General features: G+C 40.9%; 1 protein-coding gene across 1 annotated transcript in view; it reads right to left on the reverse strand.

Annotated features, from left to right (window-relative positions):
- LOC125390791 (phospholipid-transporting ATPase FetA) overlaps nucleotides 1-24577 on the reverse strand; it is a 121689-nt gene that overhangs the window by 71685 nt on the left and 25427 nt on the right. Inside the window, exon 3 of the mRNA XM_087897168.1 lies at nucleotides 17924-18004. Within this exon, the coding sequence (XP_087753294.1) occupies nucleotides 17924-18004 (81 nt within the window). The remainder of the gene's footprint in view (nucleotides 1-17923; nucleotides 18005-24577) is intronic.

The raw sequence follows: 24577 nt of genomic DNA on the forward strand, positions 1-24577 counted from the left end.
AAACAACAAATAATCCAATTAAAAAAATGGAGTACAAACCTAAAAAGAGAACTCTCAACAGAGGAATCTAAAATGGCTGAAAGACACTTAAGGAAATGTTCAACATCCTTAGTCATCAGAGAAATGCAAATCAAACAGCTCTGAGATTCCATCTTATATCTGTAAGAATGGCCAAGATCAAAAACACTGATGACAACTTATGCTGGAGAGGTTGTAGGGAAAAGGGAACACTCCTGCATTGTTGGTGGGAGTGCAAGCTGGTACAATCCCTTTGGAAGTCAGTGTGATTTCTCAGAAAATTAGGAAAAAATTTTCTTCAAGACCCAGCAATACCACTTTTGGGTATATATCCAAAGGATGCTTAATCATGTCACAAGGACATGCGCTCAACTATGTTCATATTAGCTTTGTTTGTCATAGCCAGAACATGGAAACAACCTAAATGCCCCTCAACTGAAGAATGGATAAGGAAAATGTAGTACATGTACACCATGGAGTACTACACAGCAGAAAAAAATGACATCTTAAATTTTGCAGGTAAATGAATGAAGCTAGAAAACATCATTTTGAGTGAGGTAACCCAGACCCAGAAAGACAATTATCACATTGTACTCACTCATAAGTGGTTTTTAAACATAAATAAAGAAAACCAGGCTACAAATCACATTCCAGAGAACCTAGACAACAATGAGAACCCTAAGAGAGACTTACATAGATCCAATTGACATGGGAAGTAGAAAAAGACAAGATGTCCTGAGTAAATTGGGAGCATGGGGACGTTATGAGAGGGTTTGAAGGGGAGGGGAAAGGCAGGGAGGGAAGCAGAGAAAAATGTAGAGCTCAATAAAAATCAATAAAAAAAAAAGACCTTCTTTATTCTAGAGGCAGGACTCCCACACAGAGAGGCTGAGTGGAGTCTAGACAGGCCTTGTTGGCCTGTATGTCTACTATTACTGTCTAGACATACAGTCTAGTAGTAATCATGTACATGTAATAAACTTCCATAAAACCTCACGGACCAGGGTTCAGAGCTCATGGAAGCTGTAGAGGCCAAAAGGGACGTGAACGAGGACACATTCATGGGTTAGGAAGGTAGTATACTTCAACTCCACAGGGTCAGTGTTTCTGTTCTCATGGTTTTTCTAGACCTTGTTGTTAGGAATAATTCCTAAGAACGAGCCTCTCTGTTGATGCAAATAATCCCTATCAGACCAAATGAGACCAAATTAAAAGATATCCAGGTTTAATTGGAAGTCTGTGCTTTCTGGTGGACCCGAGGGAGAAATGGAAAGCCAACAAGACCATCGAAGAGGAAGAGGAAGAGGAAGAGGCAAGACCACGTGTTTAGTCTGTGGGAGTGGTCATGACCTTTCCTGGGGAGGGGTAAAGGTTTGGTGGACTTCCTTGACCCTCCTTGGGGAGGTGGGCTTCCAAAGATGGATGCCGGGGCTGAGATTACACTTGTCGTGTGTGTGTGTGTGTGTGTGTGTGTGTGTGTGTGTTCATCTGGTATCAGGAGCTAATGAGTACCTGTCACAGGACTCTCTCAGGGTTCAGAACGAGACTTCTTCCACAAGCAAAAACTGGCTTGTGAATGGGATCTGAGGGGTAGAACTAACTGACGAACTTTCCTGCAAGTTTCTTTATTCCTTGGGGAAAGATGAAAGAAGGGAGAAGAAGAAGAAAAAGCATAAGGGTATAAAGCACAGGGGTGATCTCCACAAAGCTTTCAGTTTATGTAGGCATGGAGACAAGTTAGCAACCCCATAGGCAGTAACTATAGTATCAAGCATGGATTTTCACAGAGTCACAAGAAACCGTGGATCTGGCTTTACATCTCAGAGGGCGTGGCTGTGAAGTTCCCCTGTGCTGGGAGCACAGCCTTGGTAGTTATACTGACCAGTGGACTTGATTTGCTTTAGCATCTAGCTGGCTGAGTTAAAAGGAATCTCTTCTGGGGACCTTTTGACTTCAGCAGGGTGCCCAAGTGAGAATGTTTCTCTAGCTTCAGCACATCAGGCCCTTTTCCTGTATAAACAGTTAATTTCCTGGGCTATGATCCTGTGTTGATTGAAACCAAGGTGAAGGGTAAATGCAGAATATTAGTAGCCTGTTAAGTCAGAGCAGACCAGTAGATCACACCTTCCTGAGTCTGCTGTGAGAGCAGACACATCGCCTCCTGTATGAGGCTCCTTACTTATCAGTGAGTACTGTCAATAAAGAAGGTTTGTGGGGATGAGAACAAGGACTTGACTGACTGAATCCTTTTCACACAGAGGCTTCATGGTGTGGGGGGAGATATCTGGATGCCTTACAGGAAAAGTCATTTTATACACTGCTGGGATACTGTAGAAGGGAGAAACGCCATGATCTCATGAGATTTTTACAGAATGGATAGTGACTTATCCAAAGTCAGGTGTCCCTGCAGCTCTGCAAAAATGGGCTACTCCAAGTGGATGTGTACATATATATACACTTCCCATGGATAGACCAATGAGCCATCAGCTGTACATTTACTATATAATACTTGTGGGCTCACCACAATCTGGCTCTTATTTGTATACTTTAAGATATTCTTTATATTAAGCAGTAAATTTGAGCATGATGTTTTCATGAGTTGTAATGTTCTAACAAAGTAATCAAGTCTGTGTGTGTGTTGGGGGAGGGGCACTCAAAAAAAAATACAACCAAAACCCTTTATAGATCATCAGAAGCTCCAGAGGCCTTTAAGTGGGGACCGCTGAGCTGAGCCTTCAGCTTGTGGGGCCCTTCACTGTCTAGGGGGAGGCAGCACAAGGACTAATGGGTCAGGGGACTCCGAGCTGGCGTCTGCTGCTCTGGGGTGACCTTCTTGCTGCTGAGGTGAAAGCCCCATATCGCTGAGTATCACAGAAGCCTGTGTGTTGACTGTGTTATGAGAGAAGTTCCAACAAAATCGTCCAGTAAATTTAAATTAATAATCACCACTGAGCTTCCATTGTGCAGAAGCTAGAAAGATCCAGCTGGGTGGGGTGGGAAAGCTGAGGAAGACAGAGTCCCAGGCTTTAAAGGACTTTGTGTCAGAATGAGTCTGCTAACTACAACACCTGGTATTATCATCACATGAAAACCGGATGTGTTTCACACTATAAAAAATGGTGAGTCCACTAAGATTATATATGTCCCTCTCTATCTGTGGGGTTTGGTTTCAGGTCTCCAACCGAATTCATAAAACTCTTAGATGATATAGTATTTTCATGTAACCCTCCTTTAAATTTCACATAATCTCAAGTAAACACTCAAATTTAAACACCATTTAAATACTCATTAAGCTATAGTATTTAGGGAATCATGAATTTTTGACAGGGCTCGGGAGGCCCTCTTTATGTCGAAATGTTGTCAGAGGGACCAGGTATCATCCTGACCATCTCAGACTCCTAATCCTAGTAAGAAAAACAAGTACAGAGATTCACGTAAGCATACAGGGTTTGGGGGTGTGATGGATGGATGCAGTAGGATGTGGGAGTACACTGAAGGGAAAATGCCTGCATTTATTTAGATAGCACACAAAAGAACTCTCGAGGTCTTGTTAGCCTGCATATTGTACCAGGTGAGCCAGAATTTAGGCTGAAGGTTGACTGTTGCAAAGCCTTCCACTTTTACTAACTACCAGGCTATGTCTCCACAGGATTTTTTCCCTCAGAGAGTAGGCCCTAACAGCCACTCTGCCTCTTAATTGTACTGGGTTCACCTGGGAGCTTTTCTGGCTCTCTAAGAATCCCTTTGGTCCATTGTTTCAAAGAGTGGAAAGACATTTCCTTTCTTAATTTTCAGATTCCATACTAGGCTCTGATCCTGAACTCACTCAAGTCACTGTTGTAAAAGGAATATTTGGTGGTGGGTACTTGGGACATCCATCTATCTGTCTATCTATCTATCTGTCTATCTATCTATCTGTCTGTCTGTCTGTCTGTCCGTCCGTCCGTCCGTCTGTCCGTCTGTCTGTCTATCCGTCCATCTGTCCACCTGTCCATCCGTCCATCCATCCATCCATCCATCCATCCATCCATCCATCCATCTATCTATCCATCCATCCATCCATCTATCCATCTGTCCATCTATCCATCTATCTACCTATCATCTATCTATCTATCTATCTACCTACCTATCCATCCATCCATCCATCTATCTATCTATCTATCTATCTATCTATCTATCTATCTATCTATCTATCTATCTACCTATCCATCCATCCATCCATCCATCCATCCATCCATCCATCTATCTATCTATCTATCTATCTATCTATCTATCTATCTATCTATCTATCTATCTATCTATTTATCTATCTATCCATCATCCATCTATCTATCTATCATCTATCTATCTTCTATCATCATTTATTCTCTCTCTCTCTCTCTCTCTCTCTCTCTCTCTCTTTGTGTCTGTAGAGGGAACTTTTTCTAGACCTTGCAACCAAGTTAATAATGTATTTTAAGATTATTAAGACTTTGTATTCAATATGTTGTCCTACTGTGGATTCAGTTTAACCTGCCTTTAAGAGAGCAATGTAACAAACCTTACCTTGTCTTGGATTTCCCATGCAATCAGCTATTTAACCTAAGTTAATATATAACTTTAATCTTAAACTATATATTCTTCCATGCCCCAAACCAGGAGAGAGAGGGAGAGAGAGAGAAAGAGAGAGAGAGAGAGAGAGAGAGAGAGAGAGAGAGAGAGAGAGAGAGAGAGAGATCTTACCAAAGATGCACAAACAAGACTGGGTTTATAACCAGCTATACAAATTACAGTTTGTTCTAGTCATGTATTTATTATATTCATTTAGCATTAATGATTGCTAGGAGGATTACAGCTGAGTAAAGGTGGAGAAGCTGCAGATTCACATGAAGGGGACTGAAAGGGTGTTTCTCATCCCTGCTTTGACTGGCTAGTGGCTTATTTTCAAGAGCTTCTGCTAACCTTTGTAGTCTAGGTTTTCCAAGGTGGTAGAACATGTGTGGCCCAGGTAATGCAGTCACATCCAGGGTCCAAATCTCCTTTAATCACAGCCTGAGTTCTTATATAAGAATTTAGTCTTTCATGGTAGAACCCTTTCAAGGTAGAGCACCAGGCAGTATTGCTAAGATTATCAAATCCCTGTAAAAGCTACGAGCACAGTTTATTAGGCAGAGGTGTATAAGATCCATCTTTCCCATTACAGTTGTCAGTTATCCTTCCAACCACATCCCGCCCACCAACACAGTCCCTCCACTTATTTGTAATGTCATTTTACATTTGATGAAGTTCTAATACTTTTGCTAAACTTCATATTTCTTATTATATTTTATTTTACTCTTTTGAAACTCAGCAAAAGTTGACAAGCTTTCTCAAGTACTCCTTTGAGGCTAAGTGCATGTCTATAATCCAGACATTTGGCAGGTTGAGGCAAGAAGAATTCAAGTTTGAGACCAGTCTGGGAGACCTGTTCTAACCGCCCTCCCAAAAAAGCAAAAAAGATTAATACAAACTCGTCAAGAACTTGTAAATAATATAAGAGAAAACTAAAAGAACTAAGTGTTCCCTGTTGTTAATTCAAAGATTACTACCATTTGGTTATTCCTCTATGGAACACGAATGACAGGATGTAGCCTATGGCAGAAAAGAATGGAAATCAACTTGGGTCAGGAGAGTCCAGAAAATGGTCTAATGAAGTTCTGCTGTACAATTAAAAGGGACAAACATTAAAACTTGGAACTGAAATCAATAAAATAGAAACAAAAAAACCATAATGAATCAATGAAACAAAGAACAAAGATTTGGTTTTATGGGAAAATCTGTAAGACTTTATCCAAATTAACTAAAAGGCATTGAGAGAATATCCAAATAACAAAACTAGAATGAACAGGCAAACATGACAGACACTGAAGAATTGTAAAGGCACACTTTAAAAACCTGTACTCCACAAAACTGGAAAATATAAAAGAAATGAATAATTTTCTTGATACATACCAATTACCAAAGTTAAATCAAGATCAGAAACACAATTTAAATAGACCGATAAGCCTTAGTGAAATAGAAGTAGTCATTAAAAGTCTTCCAACTGAAAAAGGCCAGGGTCAAATGGGTTTAGTGCAGAATTCTACTAAGCTTTCAAAGAAGAGTTGAGGTTAATACTCCTCAAATTAGTCCACAATATAGAAACAGAAGGAACATTGCCCAATTCATTTTTATGAGGCCACGATTACCCTAAAACCCAAGCCACATAGAGAACCAACAAAGAGAGCTGCAGACCAAATTTCCTCATGAACATACATGCCAAAATGCTTACAAACTGATTCCAAGAACACATAAAAAAAGATCAGCCACCATGATCAAGTAGGCTTCATCCCAGATGTTCCAACAAAGGTGATTAGGGATATGAGGGACATACCTGAACATAATAAAGACAGTTACAGCATGCCAAGAGACAACTTAAAAACAATGGAGAGAAACTCAAAGCAATTTCACTAAAATCAGGAATAAGACAAGGCTGTTCACTCTCTCATATCTATTCAATATAGTTCTTGAGTCTTAGCTAGAGCAATAAGACACCTAAAATAGGTCAATGTGGCACAAATTGGAAAGGAAGAAGCCAAAGTATCTTTATTTTAAGATGATATAATAATATAAATAAGTGACCCTAAAAATTTCATTAGGAAGCTCCTACAGATGATACACACTTCCAGCAAAGCAGCTGGATATAAAATTAACTCACAAAAATAAATATACAAATAAGAAACGGACTGAGAAAGAAATCAGGAAAACTACATCTTGCACAATAGCCTCAAATAATATATAATATCTCTGGGTACTCTAACCAAGCATGTGAAAGACTTGTATGATAAAAACTTAAGTCATAGGGGTTGGAGAGATGACTCAGTGGTTAAGAGCATTGCCTGTTCTTCCAAAGGTCCTGAGTTCAATTCCCAGCAACTACATGGTGGCTCACAACCATCTGTAATGAGGTCTGGTGTCCTCTTCTGGCCTTCAGCATACACACAGACAGAATATTGTATACATAATAAACAAACAAACAAACAAACAAACAAAAAACTTCAAGTCATTGATGAAAGAAATTGAAGAGATATCAGAAGATGGAAAGATCTCTTATGATCATGGATAGATAGGAATTATATAGTAAAAACAGCCATCCTTCCAAAAGCAATCTACAGATGCAAACCAATCCCCATCAAAATTCTAACACAGATATTGAAAGGACAATTTTCAGCTTCATATGGAAGCACAATAAACCTAGGATAACTAAAAGAATCCTAAATAATTGTGGGGGGCAGCCATGATAAGCTAAGTCTGGGCAGGTAACCCAAAGGAAGTTCTTTACTTCCAACCATTATCACCTGCCCGAGTAGAGCTCAGCCATCGATAAATTTAATAGAGGCCTGAGTCTCAGTAGTTTACCCTGAAGCAATACCTGGTAGCAGGAAAAAGCCACAAACTGAGATTACTAGACCACCACCCAGGAGCAGACCATTCAAAGGAAATGCCTGACATTCCAGCTGATATAGATAGGATCACCTGCCAGTGTACCTCACCCGGACACCCCTAGACAAATGTCAGCCAATCAGGGGTCCTGAATCTCAGAGACCCCTCATCCCCACCTTTACTACTATAAAAACCCAATTCTAATTGAGCTCAGGGCTCTCTGGTTATTCTAATATGTTGGAAATGCGGAGAGACTGAGTTTGCAAACTTGATTAAAATAAAGGCTCTTTGCTTTAACACGTGGGGCTTGATTTCCTGGTTGGCCTTGAGGGGAGTTCGCAGATTTGGGCATAACAATAATAATAATAGCCAGGAATTGGAAACAACCTAGATGTCCATCAACAGAAGAATGAATAGAGAAACTGTGGCACATTTACACAATGGAGTAACTACTTAACCATTAAATTATTAAATTTGCAGGGGTGGACTTTGATGTCTCATATATGCTCAAGATATCCCCCAGGGAGACACACCGCTTCCTGTTGCCTGCAAGATGTAGAACTCTCGGCTACTTCTCCAGCACCATGTCTTCCTGCATGCTGCCATGCTCCCCACCATGACGATAATGGATTGAACCTCTGAACTGTAAGCTATCACCTTAATTAAATGTTTTCCTTTATAAGAGTTGCTGTAGTCGTAGTCTCTCTCCACAGAAATAGAAACCTTAACTAAGACACCAACACAAACACCAGTCTTGCCATAAACCCTTTGATCTACAATGGTGTCCTGCCTACAAGATAAGCTAGGGCAATGGTGGCACAAAGCTTATAAGAGTTACCAACCAATATCAGATTTGACTTAAGGCCTATTTCATGAGCTGCAACCCATATCTGACATTACTTGGGTGATCAAGAATCGGAGACTAGATAGCTCAGAAACCCAAAGTAAAACCAAACACTACTGATCTAAAATAAATAAACAGCAATAAAATTACTCCTAAACTCATTGCTCAGTCATTATCAAAACAGTGTCCTCCTGTAGCAGATGGGAAAAAAATACAGAGACCCACAGCTAGACGTTATTTAGAGAGTGGGAGACCTTGAACTCCTAAAGTTACTGTGAGGCTAATGAGCTAAGGCATGTAACACATTTGAAAAGAGCTCTCGGCTCATAAAATACGCTGGGAAAATTGTAGCAGTTTTATCTGGAGCTTTGACTGGACTTTGAAGTGACGTGGGGCAAGTCATTTTCCATTTCTGAGCTTCAGTTTCTTCTCATGTAAAATGAGATAGCTAAGCCTGACAATGTGCACTGTACTCCCAGTTCCTCAGGGGCTGTTGCAGGAGGTCAGAGAATTCAAGATTGGCCTGGACTACAGTGGAGACTCTATAAATAAAACAAAAATCACACAAAAGTGGGGTAGCTAAAACCTACCTCACATGCTAATATGAAGGCTAAATGTCTAATGTTAGGTTTTGTTCTTAGTCTAACGATAAAGGGTATACCATAAGTACCAATACAGCTATCTATATCTAGAGTAGATTTTATTTATTTTTAAAATTGTGAGTGTATGTGTGTGTATGCGTGTGGACGCATGCAGGCACACGCACAGGAGTGTGAGGGGTGTGGATGTGTGAGTGCAGGTGGCCACAGAGTCTAGAAGAGGATGTCAGATTCCTAGAGCTAGAGTTATAGGCAGTTGTGAACCATCCAACAGGGGTGCTGGGAACTGAAATTGGGTCTTCTACAAGAATAGTGTACATTTTTAACCACTAAGATATTTCTCTAGACTTTAAAGCAGGTTAAAAAAAATTGGTGGTTGTAGAGATGGCTCAGTGGTTAGGAGCACTTGCTGCTCCTGCAAAGGACCTGAATTCAGTTCTAAGCATTCACATGACTGCTTACAGCTGTTAGTAACTCCAGCTCCAGGGGATCCAGTTCCAATGCCTTCCTCTGGTCTTTAAAGGGCCCCAGGCATGAACATGATGCATAGACATACATACACATGGCAAAACACTCATACCCATAAAAATAAAAATAAATCTTAAAACCTCTCACTGTGTGTACTGTGTCTGTGCGCCCGCATGTTTTCTTATGTATGAGTGTGAACACACACCTGTCAGTTCATGCATGTGTTCTTATGTACGAGTGTGGACACACACCTGTCAGTACCTGCATGTGTGCTTATGTACAAGTGTGTATGCATACCTGTTGGCACCTGCATGTGTTCTTATGTACAAGTATGGACACACACCTGTCAGTTCATGCATGTGTCCTTATGTATGAGAGAGTGAACACACTCCTGTCAGTTCATGCATGTATTCTTATGTATGAGTGTGTATGCACACCTGTCAGTACCTGCATGTGTTCTTATGTACGAGTGTGAACACACACCTGTCAGTACCTGCATGTGTTCTTATGTACGAGTGTGGACATACACCTGTCAGTTCATGCATGTGTTCTTACATACGAAAAAGTCCAGTTTTTATACAATACTGATGTGTTCCAACCTTAAGTTTTAGAGGTTAAAGATACAGAAGATTGGAAATTAACTCAGACAAGGAAATGATGGTACTAGTCTCATGTCTGTTGTGAGAAAACACTGACCCAAAGCAACTCACAGAATAAAAGTGGTTATTTGGCTCACAGTCCCAGGTCATGGTCCGTCACTGAGGGAAGTCAGGGCATGAACCCAAGCAGAAACTCGAAGCCAGGAATGCTTGCCTTTCCACAGAGTGTTACCTCTGACCATGGAACTCACTCACAGCAAAGTTCAGCAGGAGCCATGGAGGATGCCGGGGGCCACAGGCTCGAGAACTGGAAATGCTGGAAAGTGAGTTATGAAGAGGGGAAACGTGGTGAGCTGGTTAGGCATCTGGCTCAGGAAATCAGCAGTGATTATTTGCTTGCTCAAAATGGGAGATGACGACAAATGGTATTTTCCAGGTAAAGAGGAAGTGATGGTCAAAACTGCATGTCTCTGGCTGAATTAATCAAACCTTTCCCTATGTTTGGACGGAATATTCTATAGATGTCTGTTAAGTCCATTTGAGTCATAACATCTGTTAGTTCTCTTATTTCTCTGTTGATTTTCTATCTGACAGACTGACCAGTGGTGAGAGTGGGGTGTTGAAGTCTCCCACTATTAGTGTGTGGGGTTTAATGTATGATTTAAGCTTTAGTAGTGTTTCTTTTACATATGAAGGTGCCATTGTATTTGGGGCATAGATGATCAGTATTGATATTTCCTCTTGATGGATTTTTCCTGTGACTAATATGAAATGTCCTTCTTTGTCTCTTTTGATTGATTTTAGTTTTAAGTCTATTTTGTTAGATATTAGGATAGCTACACTAGCTTGTTTCTTAGGCCCATTTGATTGGAAAAAAATTCCCCAACTCTTTACTCAGAGTCAATGTCTGTCTTTGAGGTTGAGGTGTGTTTCTTGTATGCAGCAGAAGGATGGATTCTGTTTTCGTATCCAATCTGTTAATCTGTGTCTTTTTATAGGTGAGTTGAGTCAGATTAAGGAATATTAATGACCAGTGATTGCTAGTTCTTGTTATTTTAGTTTTTGTTGTTGGTGATGTTACTATGTGTGTTTTTCCCTTGTTTGGGATTTGCTGCTGTGAGATTATCTATTGTCTGTGTTTTTGTGGATGTAGCTAACTTCCTTAGGTTGGAGTTTTCCATCCATGACTTTGTGTAGGGCTGGATTTGGGGCTAGGCATTGGTTAAATCTGGTTTGTCATGGAATATCTTGTTTTGTCCATCTATAGTGATTGAAAGTTTTGCTGGGTATAATAGTCTGGGCTGGCATCCATGGTCTTTTAATGTCTGCATAATGCTTGACAAGGACCTTCTGGCTTTCATTGTTTCAGTTGAGAAGTCAGGTATAATTCTGATAGGTCTGCCTTTATATGTTATTTGGCCTTTTTCCTTTGCTGCTCTTAATATTCTTTCTTTATTCTGTATGTTTAGTGTTTTGATTATTATGTGATGAGGGGACTTTTTTTTATCCAGTCTATTTGGTGTTCTGTAAGCTTCTTGTATCTTCATAGGCATATCTTTCTTTGGGTTGGGAAAGTTTTCTTCTATGATTTTGTTGAATATATTTCTGTGCTTTTGAGTTGGACTTCTTCTTCTTCTATCTCTATTATTCTTAGGTTTGGTCTTTTCATTATGTCCCATATTTCCTGGATATTTTGTGTTAAGCTTTTGTTAGATTTAATGTTTTCTTTGACCGATGAGTCTATTTCCTCTATTGTATCTTCAGTGCTTAAGATTCTCTCTTCCATCTCTCATATTCTGCTGTTTATGCTTGCATTTGTGGTTCCTGATGGTTTTCCCATAATTTTCATTTCTATAATTCCCTCAGTTTGTGTTTTCTTTATTGCTTCTATTTTGGTTTTCAAATCTTGATTCATTTCTTTCATCTGCTTGATTGTTTTTTCTTGATTTTCATTAAGGGATTTGTTGATTTCTTCCAATTTTTGTTTGTCTTTTCCTCCATTTATTTGAGGGAATTTTTCAATTCCCTTTTAAGGGCCTCAAACATTCTCCTAAAGTTATTTTTTAGATCATTTTCTTCTGCTTCATCCATATTTGGGTGTTCAAGCCTTGCTGCTGTAGGTTAACTAGTTTTTGCTGGTGTCATGTTGCTCTTTGTGGTGTTTAGTGTGTTCTTACCTTGTTTACCCATCTTTTCCTCTGATTTAGTTGGGACTGTCTCTAGTGATCGATCTTCCAGGTGCTCAGATGGTTACTCCTTGTGATGCAGTCAGGGCCAAGGTTCTAGTCACCCCAGAGGTCACTCTGAGTTCCTGGAGGTCACTCAGCACTCCCAGGGGGTCACTCTGTAATCTTGGGGGTTGTTCCACACTGCTGCCAAGGAGGTTGCTTACTTGGGGCTGCTCCCGCTGAGGTTGCTGCCTTGGGCCTGCTCCGGCTGAGGTCACTGGCTCAGGCCTGTTCCCACAGAAGTTCGTGATTTGGGCCCATGGTGTAGGAGGGTCTTCTTTCTATGTGTTACTTTCATTGGTCAAATAAAGAAACTGCCTTGGCCTTTTCATAGGACAGTAGCTTAGATAGATGGAGTAGACCAAACAGAATGCTGGGAGAAAGAAAGCAGAGTCAGGCAGACACCATGGCTCTTATCTCCGAGATGAACGCTGGTTAGACTCATGCTGGTAAGCCACAGTCAAGTGGTGATACAGATTATTAGAAATGGATTGAATCAATACATAAGAGTTAGCAAATAAAAGGCTATAACTAATGGGCCAGGCAGTGTTTAAATAAATACAGTTTCCATGTAATTATTTTGGGTAAAGCTAGCCCGGAGTCGGGCGTTAGGAAGTAGCCCGCCGCTCCTTTTACAACAGGCCCAGTCCTGCAGAGGTCCCTGGCTCAGGCCTGCCCCTATGGAGGTCCCTGCCTGGACCTGCCCCAGCGGAATTTCTCCTTCCAGCCCTCTAAATTCAGCTCAGGTGCTAGGAGGGGAAAAGGAGGATGACTTCTGGCAGGCTTCCATAAGCAGGGAGAGGTGATGCCAACTGTTACTGACACAGTCCCTTCTCCCTCTTGTCTAAATACAAGCTGCTAGGGGAGGATATCTACTCGTATTAGGAATACTGGAATTTCTTAGATTTTTAAATAATTATGATTTATGGTAGTCAAATTTTATATATATATATATATATATATAACAGGATAGTTAGCAGTCGATTTAGTTAGCCATATGGCTTATAGTCTTGGGCACACAAGAACATTTATAATCTCTTCAAACTCTGACATTTATGGAGTACAGCCACAAGATGATGTTCCACATAAATAATAATGACAGCAACCAAGGGGCACAGCAGAATCGTGGGAAGGAAGACCAGAATCTATGGCCCTAAAGGAGGTGTAGTAAACTAATTTGTTCTTTCATTACAATTTCATTTCATTACATAGCAATTGTGTAACCAATGGGCTACAATCATTCATGTATCAGGCCTAAAACAGCCTTTCTTCTTCACTAAACAGGTCCTTAAAATAAAGATAATAAGATCTGTCTTTGTTTTCCTCTCTTTCCAGAGTCTCACTATGGAGCTCATGCGCGCCTCAAACATGAGATCCTCCTGCCTCTGACTTTCAAGTGCTGGGATTATAATTGTACCAGCATGGCCAGTCCTGACCCACCTTTTTTTTAAAGGTTGCATATATAACAATGATACCACGTGGTATTCATTTTTCTTTGCATGCCTTACTTCAGTTACATAATATTCTTTAGGATCATACATGCTGTTGTAAATTACAAGACTTTTTTTTTTTAATGGCTGAACAGTACTCTGGTTACCAGCCTGAGACAGCCATGAGGGAAGGTTTGGGAAGTGCTGATTAAAGGGTTCAGACTGTCAGATCCATTGCTCAAATATGATGACTGTAGTTGATAATATATTGCGTCCTTGAAACATGTTGAAAATAGATTTTAGTGTTCTCACCAAACAAACAAGCAAACCAACACACACACACTGACTATGCAGGATAATTAGCATGATTTACTCATTCCAAAATGCATGTATATATCTTAGAATATCATGTACATATTAAACATGTACAATTTTATACTTGGCCTTTAAAATATGGAGAATATAGTTTGCTGCTGCTATTTATTTTCTGGGTTGTTTTGTTTTGTTTTGAGGCAGGGTGTCACTAGTCCAGACTGGCCTGGAACAGGCAATCCTCCTGCTCCAGCGTCACTGGGGCTGGAGCTGAAGTTGAACCACCATGCTTCGGTAATTCTTTTGTTTTTTGTTTTTTTTCTTTAAATTTCAGCATCCCACTGAAATTTCACTGAAGTTCAGCTCTAAGGCCCTGAAGATTTGTTTAATGGACAAACATGTCCCGCGCTACCGTCTCGCCAGCAAGAACCACGCGGTACACATAGGATACTTCTGCAGTAAAGCTTTAATGCCCCTTGGGAGAGCGGGCATCAGCCAACATGGCGGAGACCCAGATAAGATGGAACCCATCCCTTATATAGGAAACAGACCCTGCTTTGGACGTGTCACTCTTTGATTGGTTCACTGCCCATTATCCCAGATGATGCCTCGGGAGTAGGCAGGGACGCAGCGGTAGAGAGTTACCAAGCACGTGCGCTGGGATTAAAGGCGTGTGCTACATCACCTTGAACTCACAGAGATCTGCTTGTCTCTGCCTCCCAGGCATTGGGACCAAAGGCGTATACTACCACGCCTTGAGGTCACAGAGGTCAATCTGCCTCTGCCGCCCAGGCATCAGGACTAAAGGCGTGTACCGCCACACCTTGGGGTCACCGAGGTCAATCTCTACCTTTGTTCCTAGAAGCAATGGAGAATGTGGTCCGGCCCTCCACACAAACACAGACATGAAAAGATGCTTACAGACATGTTCTGTCACACTGAGGTCAGATCTCTGCGACTCTCCCCGTGGGAGGACCCTCAGCTAAGGTTGAGACTTGCTGACCTTGGGAAGCTACAGTCAGCAAGCAGGTGGACGTTCCAGCAGGGTTGGAGGAGGTGTGCAGCCTTGCCCAGGAGAGCCTGATAGGAAGCTCACTGAAGTCTTTGGTATTTTGTGGCGCCATCCTGAGCCCTCACAGTCCTGTGCCTCTGTTCTCACATCCCTGAGCCCTCACAGTCCTGTGCCTCTTCTCTCACATCCTAGAGCATCCCTGAGTCTGCTCCGTGAGCTCAGTGAAATCACGAGTAGATCTGTTGGAAGACCTGGTCCTGATGGGAGCACGGTAGAGCATATGCCTCATAGGAAGAGGCCATAGGTTCAACCCCCAATACCACCAGCAAAAAATAAAAATAAAAAAGATAAGGTCCTAAAGAAAACCAAAATGTCATAAAAGAAAAAATCCTATTATATTAAGCATAGTCCCACAGAAACGTGGTTTAGAGTTCGGCATGGTGGCACAGCTGCTGTCCTAACACTTCAGAGGCTGAGGCAGGAGGCCCGGGAATTGAAGTCACCCTGGGCAACATAAGGAGAGTCTGTCTCAAAAACAAATGAGCAAGCAAGTGCAAACAAACCAACTTGTGTGGGTAGCATAATTCAGGACTTGCTAGAAACAGATCCTACCCCCATGCCTTTGTGTGACCTTAGGGCTCTTCCCTCTTCTCTCTGAGGTAGAAGTGGACAGACTTAGAAGACAATAGGAGGGACACTGCGCACCATCCCCACAAGGTGACAATAAAACCAGTCCCACTAGACTAAACTGCTAGACATCATTTCCCTAGAAAGTTATGATAAAGGCCACCCTTTGGAACAAATGCCTAGTGATGTCAACAAAGTGATTTCACTCTTCAGTTAAAACTCAGTCCCTTCTCTGTAGGGTTGCCAGATTTAGCAAATAAAAGAGATTCCAAATGATGATATTCCACAACTTACATGGGGCACATTCAGCAATAAAGACCTGCATTGTTTATCTGAAACTCAGATTTACTCAGGAACTTTTTCCAGCTACTGAGGGGAAGAAATTCCTAATATTACTGTAGTGTCTGCAAGGATTTCCCCTCTTTCTTTGCCTTTAACAGAATCCTCAGCTTGTCACCTTAGCACAACTGTGATGAAAGCTGCCTTTCCTCATTAAGTGAACCTCTTTATGACTCCCTAGAAAAATATTCCAAGACAACAGATCTCGCATCTTTTTAAATTCCAGAGAAAAGGAAACAGTAACAGGAGGAAAACAGAATCAAGTCTCAGAAACAATTACTTTAGAACAATCAGACCTATTCCTAAGAGGACCAATAAAGAAAGAAAATTCCAGAAACTAGGTCTAGCCACTTCAGAAGGCTGGATAACTTACACAGCACAAAAATGCACCCATCTGAAATGTATAATTCATAGCTGTAGTGTACTGACGAGTTATGTGCCCTAAATGTCTATTTTTGGTGTATGTTTATTTAAATGCTCTCTTGGACCATACTCTAATTCTAAGGCTCTGTTTAACTCTTTTATAAATTTCATTTTGTGTGTATGGGTGTTCTGTCTGCATGTATGTCTGTGCACCCTGTGCTCGCCCAGCCCATGGAGGTCAGAGATGGTCCTGGATCCCCTGGGACTGGAGCTACAGATGGATGTTGGGAATCGAGACCAGGCCCTCTGACACAACACGAGCTCTTACCCGCAGAGGTGTCTCCAGCCTCTCATGAGTTTGTCCACATGCCACATCTATTATGTCTTCCTCCTTCCAAATGCTTTCTTCTTTCTGTTCCTTTCTTATTTACTATCCCTTTTCTATTTATTTTCCCTGTTTTTTAAATTAGTCAAAGTAATATGAAATACATTTTTCACTGTAGAAGATTCCAAAACAAATTTATATGGAAAAGATGTAGAGTTTCCTTCCTGTGTCCTCCAGGTCTCCCCACTAAAAACAACTGTGACCTGCGAAGATCTATGAGAGCTGAAATTACAGTCACACAAACATTTGTATACAAGTATGTAGCATAACAGTTATGTGTTATGGCTGAAAAGTACAAGTTATACACATGCTGTTAACTGAGCAACAGATAAGCAAACTGTGGTGCATCTCCACAGTGGAGTAGCACTCACTGTAGAGACGCAATAAAAACTGCGGCAGGCCGCAGCACAGATGGATCAAGGGAAAGAAGCCAGTTACAAAAGCACCCATACGACTGCCCTGTTTGACACTGGATACTTGGCAGTTGCTTTTTCACTGAGCACAGAGAACTAAGAGATTCGTGCGAGAGGAAAGAGCAAGGAGCAGAGTTCAGACTTAAGCTGGAGAGAAGGTGCAGTGTGGTTTTTAAGCAGCAAATTAATTTCACTCTCTACACTTTACCCAATTCTCAAAAGGAGTCCTAAATCTGGAAGGATATTCTAACTTGCTTTTTCAGAATTTTCATGTCAGAATTTTTTATTTTGCTATTTACAAGTCAGGCAGCTCCACTCTGAAAGACAGCTGGGCGTGCCCCTCCTGTGCCCACCCTGTCTACCCCAGGACCCCATGACGATATACTGGATCCCTCCCCAGCACCAGCCACATCCATTTGTTTTATTCACAAAAAGATTGCTGAGGGTATTAAATGCCTCAGCATTTTTTTTTAACACTGTCCTCTTTTTAGCAAAAAGCAGATATAAACATGGAAAGAGGGAAAGAAATACAAGCTTTCCTGGTCAATTTCTAAATACTGTGAAATTATAAAAATGAAAACTTTCAACTACTTAAATTAGAATTCTCATATAGTAAAACTGGAGACTGTGTGCTTAGAAGCATGAAGTATTTTCTTCTGCAAAACCTATTTCCTTTCTTGGTCATTTTCTTGGTGGGCTGCTACTTTGATTGGAAAGCTGGCTGAGTCTGCCATATACAGTTGTGTGCATGCACACGGACACGCACATGGACGCGCACACGCACACACTTTTCAGAGGCAGCAGGAAGGATGTACAGACGTCAATTCTTCTTCTGAGTTTACCTACCATATTCACTTTGCTTGTATTCATTTTCCCTCTCATGCGCAGACATTGCAGAGTAGCGCCAACTACAATTCCGTGGGATCTCTGTAAGGAAACCAGAGGCCGGAATGAGGATTGTCCATACTGACACTATCTCATCCTGACATGTGTTTAAGAAACTTGGAATTCCATTTCTTAAACCTCCAAAAATCTACCTCTTACACACACGACTAGGTTTTAGGACTCACTGCATTTACCCTCATTATTAAGACAGTTTCAGAGCTTGGGAAACGTGCCTCACTTCATAGCAAACAAGTTTATAGATGACTACATCTGTCAGAAAAAAAATTATCAGAAGCTGCTGGGTAATATCACAGCCCAGCTCTGGCTTCCATCCCTGGTTAGTCTCCTAATCTCCAGGGCAGAAGACAACGTGGATTGTATCCAGTGGAGATGAAGACAGCTCCAAAGGCTGTGGTGTATTGCACTTTAGCACATTGCTCAACTTACAGTCACTTCAGAAATCTTAATATTTCTTTATTATGCTAGTGTCTTGTTATGTAGGGCTGGCCTTGAACTTTCAGTCTTCTCGCCTCTGTCTTTAACATTTCTTTACTGAACCGTCTACAAATATTCACACCCTACATTTTCACTGTAGCCGATCTTAACATCTTACTGGTTCTCTCGTCAGTCAAATAAAACAACTTCTTTTTTCTTCAACACTGAAGATTGAAACCAGGGTCTCACATATGCTAGGCAGACACTGAGCTCTGTCACCAGGCTTTATTTCTTCTCTTAATTCTCGCTAAGTTACCCAGGTTGACCCTGAACTCACACTGTAGCCCAGACAGTGCCTGACCTTGTGGCCTTCCTACCTAAGAAGTGTGTCTTTTGACATTTGTTTTTTTTACATTCATTAATTTAGTGTATATGTGTGTGTATGTGTGCCTCTCACTCTCTCTCTCTCTCTCTCTCTCTCTCTCTCTTTCTCTCTCTCTCTCTCTGTGTGTGTGTGTGTGTGTGTGTGAGAGAGAGAGAGAGAGAGAGAGAGAGAATGTCACAATCAATCATGAGATTAGAACACCTTGCAGGAGTTGGCTCTCTCCTCCCACCTTATGGGTTCTGGGGTCCCAGCTAGAACCGTCAGTCCTGGTGGAAAGCACCTTTACCCACTGAGCCATCTTGCTGGCCAGACATCTATCCTTTCATATGAAAATCACGTTTAGCTTTTTTAAAATTGTAGTTTATCAACTTTTAAGTTTGTCTGTTCCTCTTTGGCCCACTCCTCCATCCGTGACTGTTTAACTATGAAATGTTCTCCATGGTTCACGTGCTGAATGTTTGCTTCCGCCCTGGTGCTGCTACTTTAGGAATTTCTTTAAGAGTGGGGCCGTGCAGGAAACAGGCTGCTTTTGACATTTGTTTTTTACATTAATTAATTTAGTGTATATGTGTCTGTATGTCTCTCTCTCTCTCTCTCTCTCTCTCTCTCTCTCTCTCTCTGTGTGTGTGTGTGTGTGTGTGTGTGTGTGTGTGAGAGAGAGAGAGAGAGAGAGAGAGAGAGAGAGAGAGAGAGGGTTACACAGCTCCCCAGGCCCCAGCCTGCTCCTTACTCCTTATTCTCTATGAGGTGAAGAGCCTCCTCTATACAGGTTTGTTGGTACTGTGCTCTGTCCAAGCACAGATAGCCAAGCAGCCATGGAAGGAACACTCTGAACAATGAACTAAAACAAATCCTTTCCCCTTAAGATGTTTATTTCAGATGTTGAGATTTCAGATGATTTCAGACATCTCAGGGATGAGAAAGCTGATAGACTATTTTTTAGTACAACTGAGAAAATAACAATAAAACGAATTTATTCTAACCAGTTTCTTTGAGGTCCCACAAGTCACCACATGTAGATGAGTCATATTCAAACCATCACAGATAAGAGAAGGGGGTCAAAGAAGAACATACATGCTTAAAAGAAAACTTAGGTGAAAATACATGCAAAATTAGTTGTCAAGGGCTGGAGAGATGGCTCAGCGGTTAAGAGCATTGCCTGCTCTTCCAAAGGTCCTGAGTTCAATTCCCAGCATCCACATGGTGGCTCACAACCATCTGAAATGAGATCTGATGCCCTCTTCTGGCCTGCAGGCAGACACACAGACAGAATATTGTATATATAATAAATAAATAAAATTTAAAAAAAATTGTGAATGCTGCATTTTTAAAAAAAATTAGTTGTCAAACCATAGGAAACGAAATGTTGAGTATTTTGACAAATTAGTGAGTGCAAGCTTCCTATAAAAATGTCTAACTTTTTAATTTTCAAATTTTTTATTTATTCAATATGTGTCTGTGTGCCTCTCTCTGCATGTGTGCACATATGTACACATGTATATGTGGCATGGTATGTATGTGGAGGTCAGAGGACAACTTACAAGCATCAGTTCTCTCCTTCCACCATGTGGTCCCAGGGATGGAACTTAGGTTGTCAGGGCTGACAGCAAGTGCCCTAACCTACTGGTCCATCTTGCCAGTCTCAAGTATCAAGATTTTTAAAAGGAAAACTTCCAGGCCATGGTGATGCATGCTTTTAATCCCAGCTCTTGGGAGGCAGAAGCAGGTAAATCTCTGTGAGTTCAAGGCCAGCCTAGTCTACAAGAGCTAGTTCCAGGACACGGTCCAAAGCTACAGCGAAACCCTGTCTTGAAAAACCGAAAAAAATAAACAGACAAATATATAGAAAATTAAATGTTGTTCAAGTCAAAATTCTTGTGGACAGCAGTTTTTGTTTGTTTGGGGGTTTGTTTGTTTTGTTTTTTGAAACAGAGTTTCTCTGTGTATATCTCCTAGCTGTGCTGGAACTCAATTTGTAGAACAGGTACCTGCTGCCTCTGACTCCTGAGTGCTGGGATTAAAGACATGTACCACCACTGCCCAGCAGACTACAAGTTATTTAGTTCAACTTCTGGAGTAAAGTTCTTAGATATGACCGTAGAATCTGTTTAATAATGGCAATTCTGAGACACAATTCTCTAGGTACCTAGTCCATTCTCTTATTGTTTCACCTCCTGTATTGGTTATGTTTTCATTGATCTACTGATTATGGTCTATGATAAGACACCATGACCAAGACATTTATAGAAGAATTTACTATGGTTTCAAGGGATTAGAATCCATTGTGACAATCATGGCAGGGAACATACAGCAAGCATAATGCTGCAGTAGTTGAGAGCTTACATTTTAATCTGCACACAAGAGGCAGGCCAGAGAGAGGCATACTGGGAATGGCATGAGTTCTTTTAAACCTCAAAGCCTACCCCCAGTGACACATGTCCTTCAACAAGACCACACCTCCTAATCCTTACCAAATAGTTCCACTAATTGGGAACCAAGCATTCAAACATATGAGCCATATGAACATATGGGTAGGTGCCAGTCTCATTTAGGATGCCACACCTCCATGATAGCCTTTCTAAAATGTAGAATAAAGAATGGATGATCTGGGCCACTAAGATGACTTAGCAGATAAAGGTTCTTGCTGTCAAACTTGGCAGACCTGAAAGAACCAGCTTCTGAACATTGTTATATGGGGGATAGTGACACTCACACTTAAGGTAGGTCTTACTGCCTTATTAACCTAACCTGGATATTCCTCAACATTGATACCCAGATGTGATTCTAGACCCCAGCAAGTTGACAATATTAACTGTCACCTCTATTGCGTGTGAGGTTCTAGATGCAATCCCCAAACTTAAAACAACAACAACAACAATTTGGACAACCACTACAGAAAAATAATTCAGCCTTATTTTTAAAAGATGATAAAAAATGCTTACTCTATAACTCAAGTCCATTTCTAGTTGTACACACTAGCAAAACTCTCATGGCTCATACAAAAAAAGTATGAAGTAGCTGCTCCTATGCAAATGATTCTAAGGAGTAAAACCAAGACGTAACTTGGCCAAGTGTGTGATGTATAATTTATCCTAGCACTCAGAAGACAAGCAGGTAGATTCTGTGAGTGTGCAGCAGTCTGATCTACCCAGTGAGCTCCGAGACAGCCATGGCTACACCACAGTGAGTCCCTGTATTAGTTACTTTTCTACAGCTGAGATTATCACAACCAAGATAACAAATAAAAGGAAAGGTTTACTTGAGCTTTGGGTACCACAGGGATGAGAGCCCATCACCATCACGGCAAGAAAGTGTGTCAACAGGAAGGCATGGCAGCTGGGACAGGAAGCTGACAGCTTTCATACTGAACCACAGGTAGGAAGCAGAGAGAGAACTCAAATGACACATGTCCTTAAATTCTCAAAAACTCGCCTCCAGTGACACACATTTCCCAACAAGGCCACACCTCCTAAACCTACCCGAAAAGCTCCATCAACTGGGTACCAAAAGTTCAACATCTGAGCCTATGGGGAATATTCTTATTCAAATCATCACAGACCCCGTCTCAAAAATAAAAAAAAATTGAGAAGCAGAAAAAGTAACTTAAAGTATGATCATACATATGCCACTAAAATGAGAAAACCAAAGTTATATACACACACATACATATGTATATCTCAACTGATAATCTCAATGACTTCAGTTAGGGAGAAACAAATTTCAAAGGAATATATAAAATTATTATTTTATCCAATTCTATTTAAATGTCATACTAAAGTATATCTTTAGAGATATGTGTCAAATATGTCAAGATAAACACATAAAAACGTATGAAAAATAAAAATAGAAAATCATGGACCAAGTTCATGGAGAGGGTTGGGGATAGGATGGAACACACAGAAAACTTCAAGCTACTCTTACACCTGTGTTATTACTTTTTACAATTTACATATTTGTCAACACATTACACCAACTCAATAAATAATCACAAAAAAATGAAAAAAACTGAGGTGGAGTAATTTTTAAATAACTTTAAGATAAAGAATAGGTTCAATCTGAGTTGCTACGGTTTTTAGATTTTTACTGTGTGTGTATGAATGTATGTATGTGCATGTGTGTATGCATCAGAATGTGTGTGTGCGTGTATGAGTGTGTGTGCGTGTATGAGTATGTGTACGTGTATGAGTGTGTGTGTGTGTGTATGAGTGTGTGTATGTGCATGTGTATGCATGTGCATGCGCATTGTATGGCTGTCAGAGGACTCACGTAGCTCAGTTCTCTCCCACCATGTGGATTCCATGGACTAAACTTAGGCCGTCAGGCTTGGTGGCAAACATCTTTATCTGCTGAGCCATCTTACCAATTCAGTCACTGTGTTTTTAAAAATGTCTTATTTGAGATAACTTATAGAAGTGTTACAAAAAAATAGTACAGAGAATTTCCATCTATTCTTTATCTGCATCACACTTATGTTCGAACCTGATGTAACCACAGAGCACGTAACAAAGTAAGAAATGATGGAACCATGCACTGAGGTGATGGTAGACTCACATTTTGCCCTTTCTCTTTTCAGCTCCAGGGCTACTCTGGACTCTCACATGGTGTTTAGCCATTGTATCTCCTTAGTCTTCTCTAACTTGTGACTGTCACTCATTCTTTCCTTGTCTTGAACTGTGACACTTTTGCAGAGTACTAATCAGTTTTTTAAGTTTTACATTTGCTTATTTATACATTTATGTGTATAAAAGGCACCTGTGCATATAGCATGCTGTTTATGTGGAGGTCGGGGAACATATGGTGGAAGTTGGTTATCTCTTTCCACAGGTGGATGTCAGGGATCATCAGGCTGGCCAGCAAGTGTCTTCACTCACTCAGTCATCTTGCCAGCCCATCTTGTTGAATGTATCTGATTTGTCTGATGTGCCCCTTCTACTACACAATGTAAGGCTGTACATGCTCTAGAAACCTGCTGTTGGAGATGTGAACCTACTAGCTAAGACTTTGCTGTAAACATTTTCCCTTTAATTACCAAATATAGGTAGAGGGCAGTCATCACATAAAAATATTTTGAGAAACATTAGAGTCATCAAAAAAAGATACCAAAATCGAGAAATAGCGCAGTACCTCTACAGAAGCCAGACACAGGATCCAAGCCTTCCCATTTTGACTTCAAAATACAGAGGAAGAAATAAGTAACCCATCTAGCTTGGATTCACAGGCCCCCAGGTGCTTAGACCCTGGTCTGAATGTCATAAGACAGAAATGAAGGTGACCTGAAACTTAAGGGTGGGGAGAGGACACCCATGATTCATTAGCCTACAGTCTTCAGATGGGCCCCACTGCAGACCAACTTCAACAGCCACCACCGGAACTCTGTGATACCAGTATTCCTCTAGCCCTCTTATTTACACATAAACAACTGAATAATTTACTAAGTAGAAAAATGGGAGAAAGGCTTTAAGGACAGGTTTCAAAGCTTCTATTTATCTCAGTCTGAAGGCTAGATACAATATAAGCACAATGGAGTGTAGCAACGAGCTATATGTGTACCAACACCAATGATTCTTACTGCAGCCATGAGAGCTCTGATCGACAGGCTCCCAGTGAGTAAACCCGCCTCGCAGGAAGATGCTCCTCATCAACAAAGGCTTGAGTGCGCTTAAGAATCTAAAGGACTCTCACAGAAGCAGATATGCCTCTCATTGGCTGACTAAAATAAGAGTTATATTTTCCTAAAATTATTGTATAAAACCATAGTCTTCTTATCCTAGTTTCTTTGGTTTAGCTATTATACC

This window comes from Myodes glareolus, chromosome 16 (assembly GCF_982192425.1).
Source record: "Myodes glareolus chromosome 16, mMyoGla1.1, whole genome shotgun sequence".
Taxonomy (NCBI): Eukaryota; Metazoa; Chordata; class Mammalia; order Rodentia; family Cricetidae; genus Myodes; species Myodes glareolus.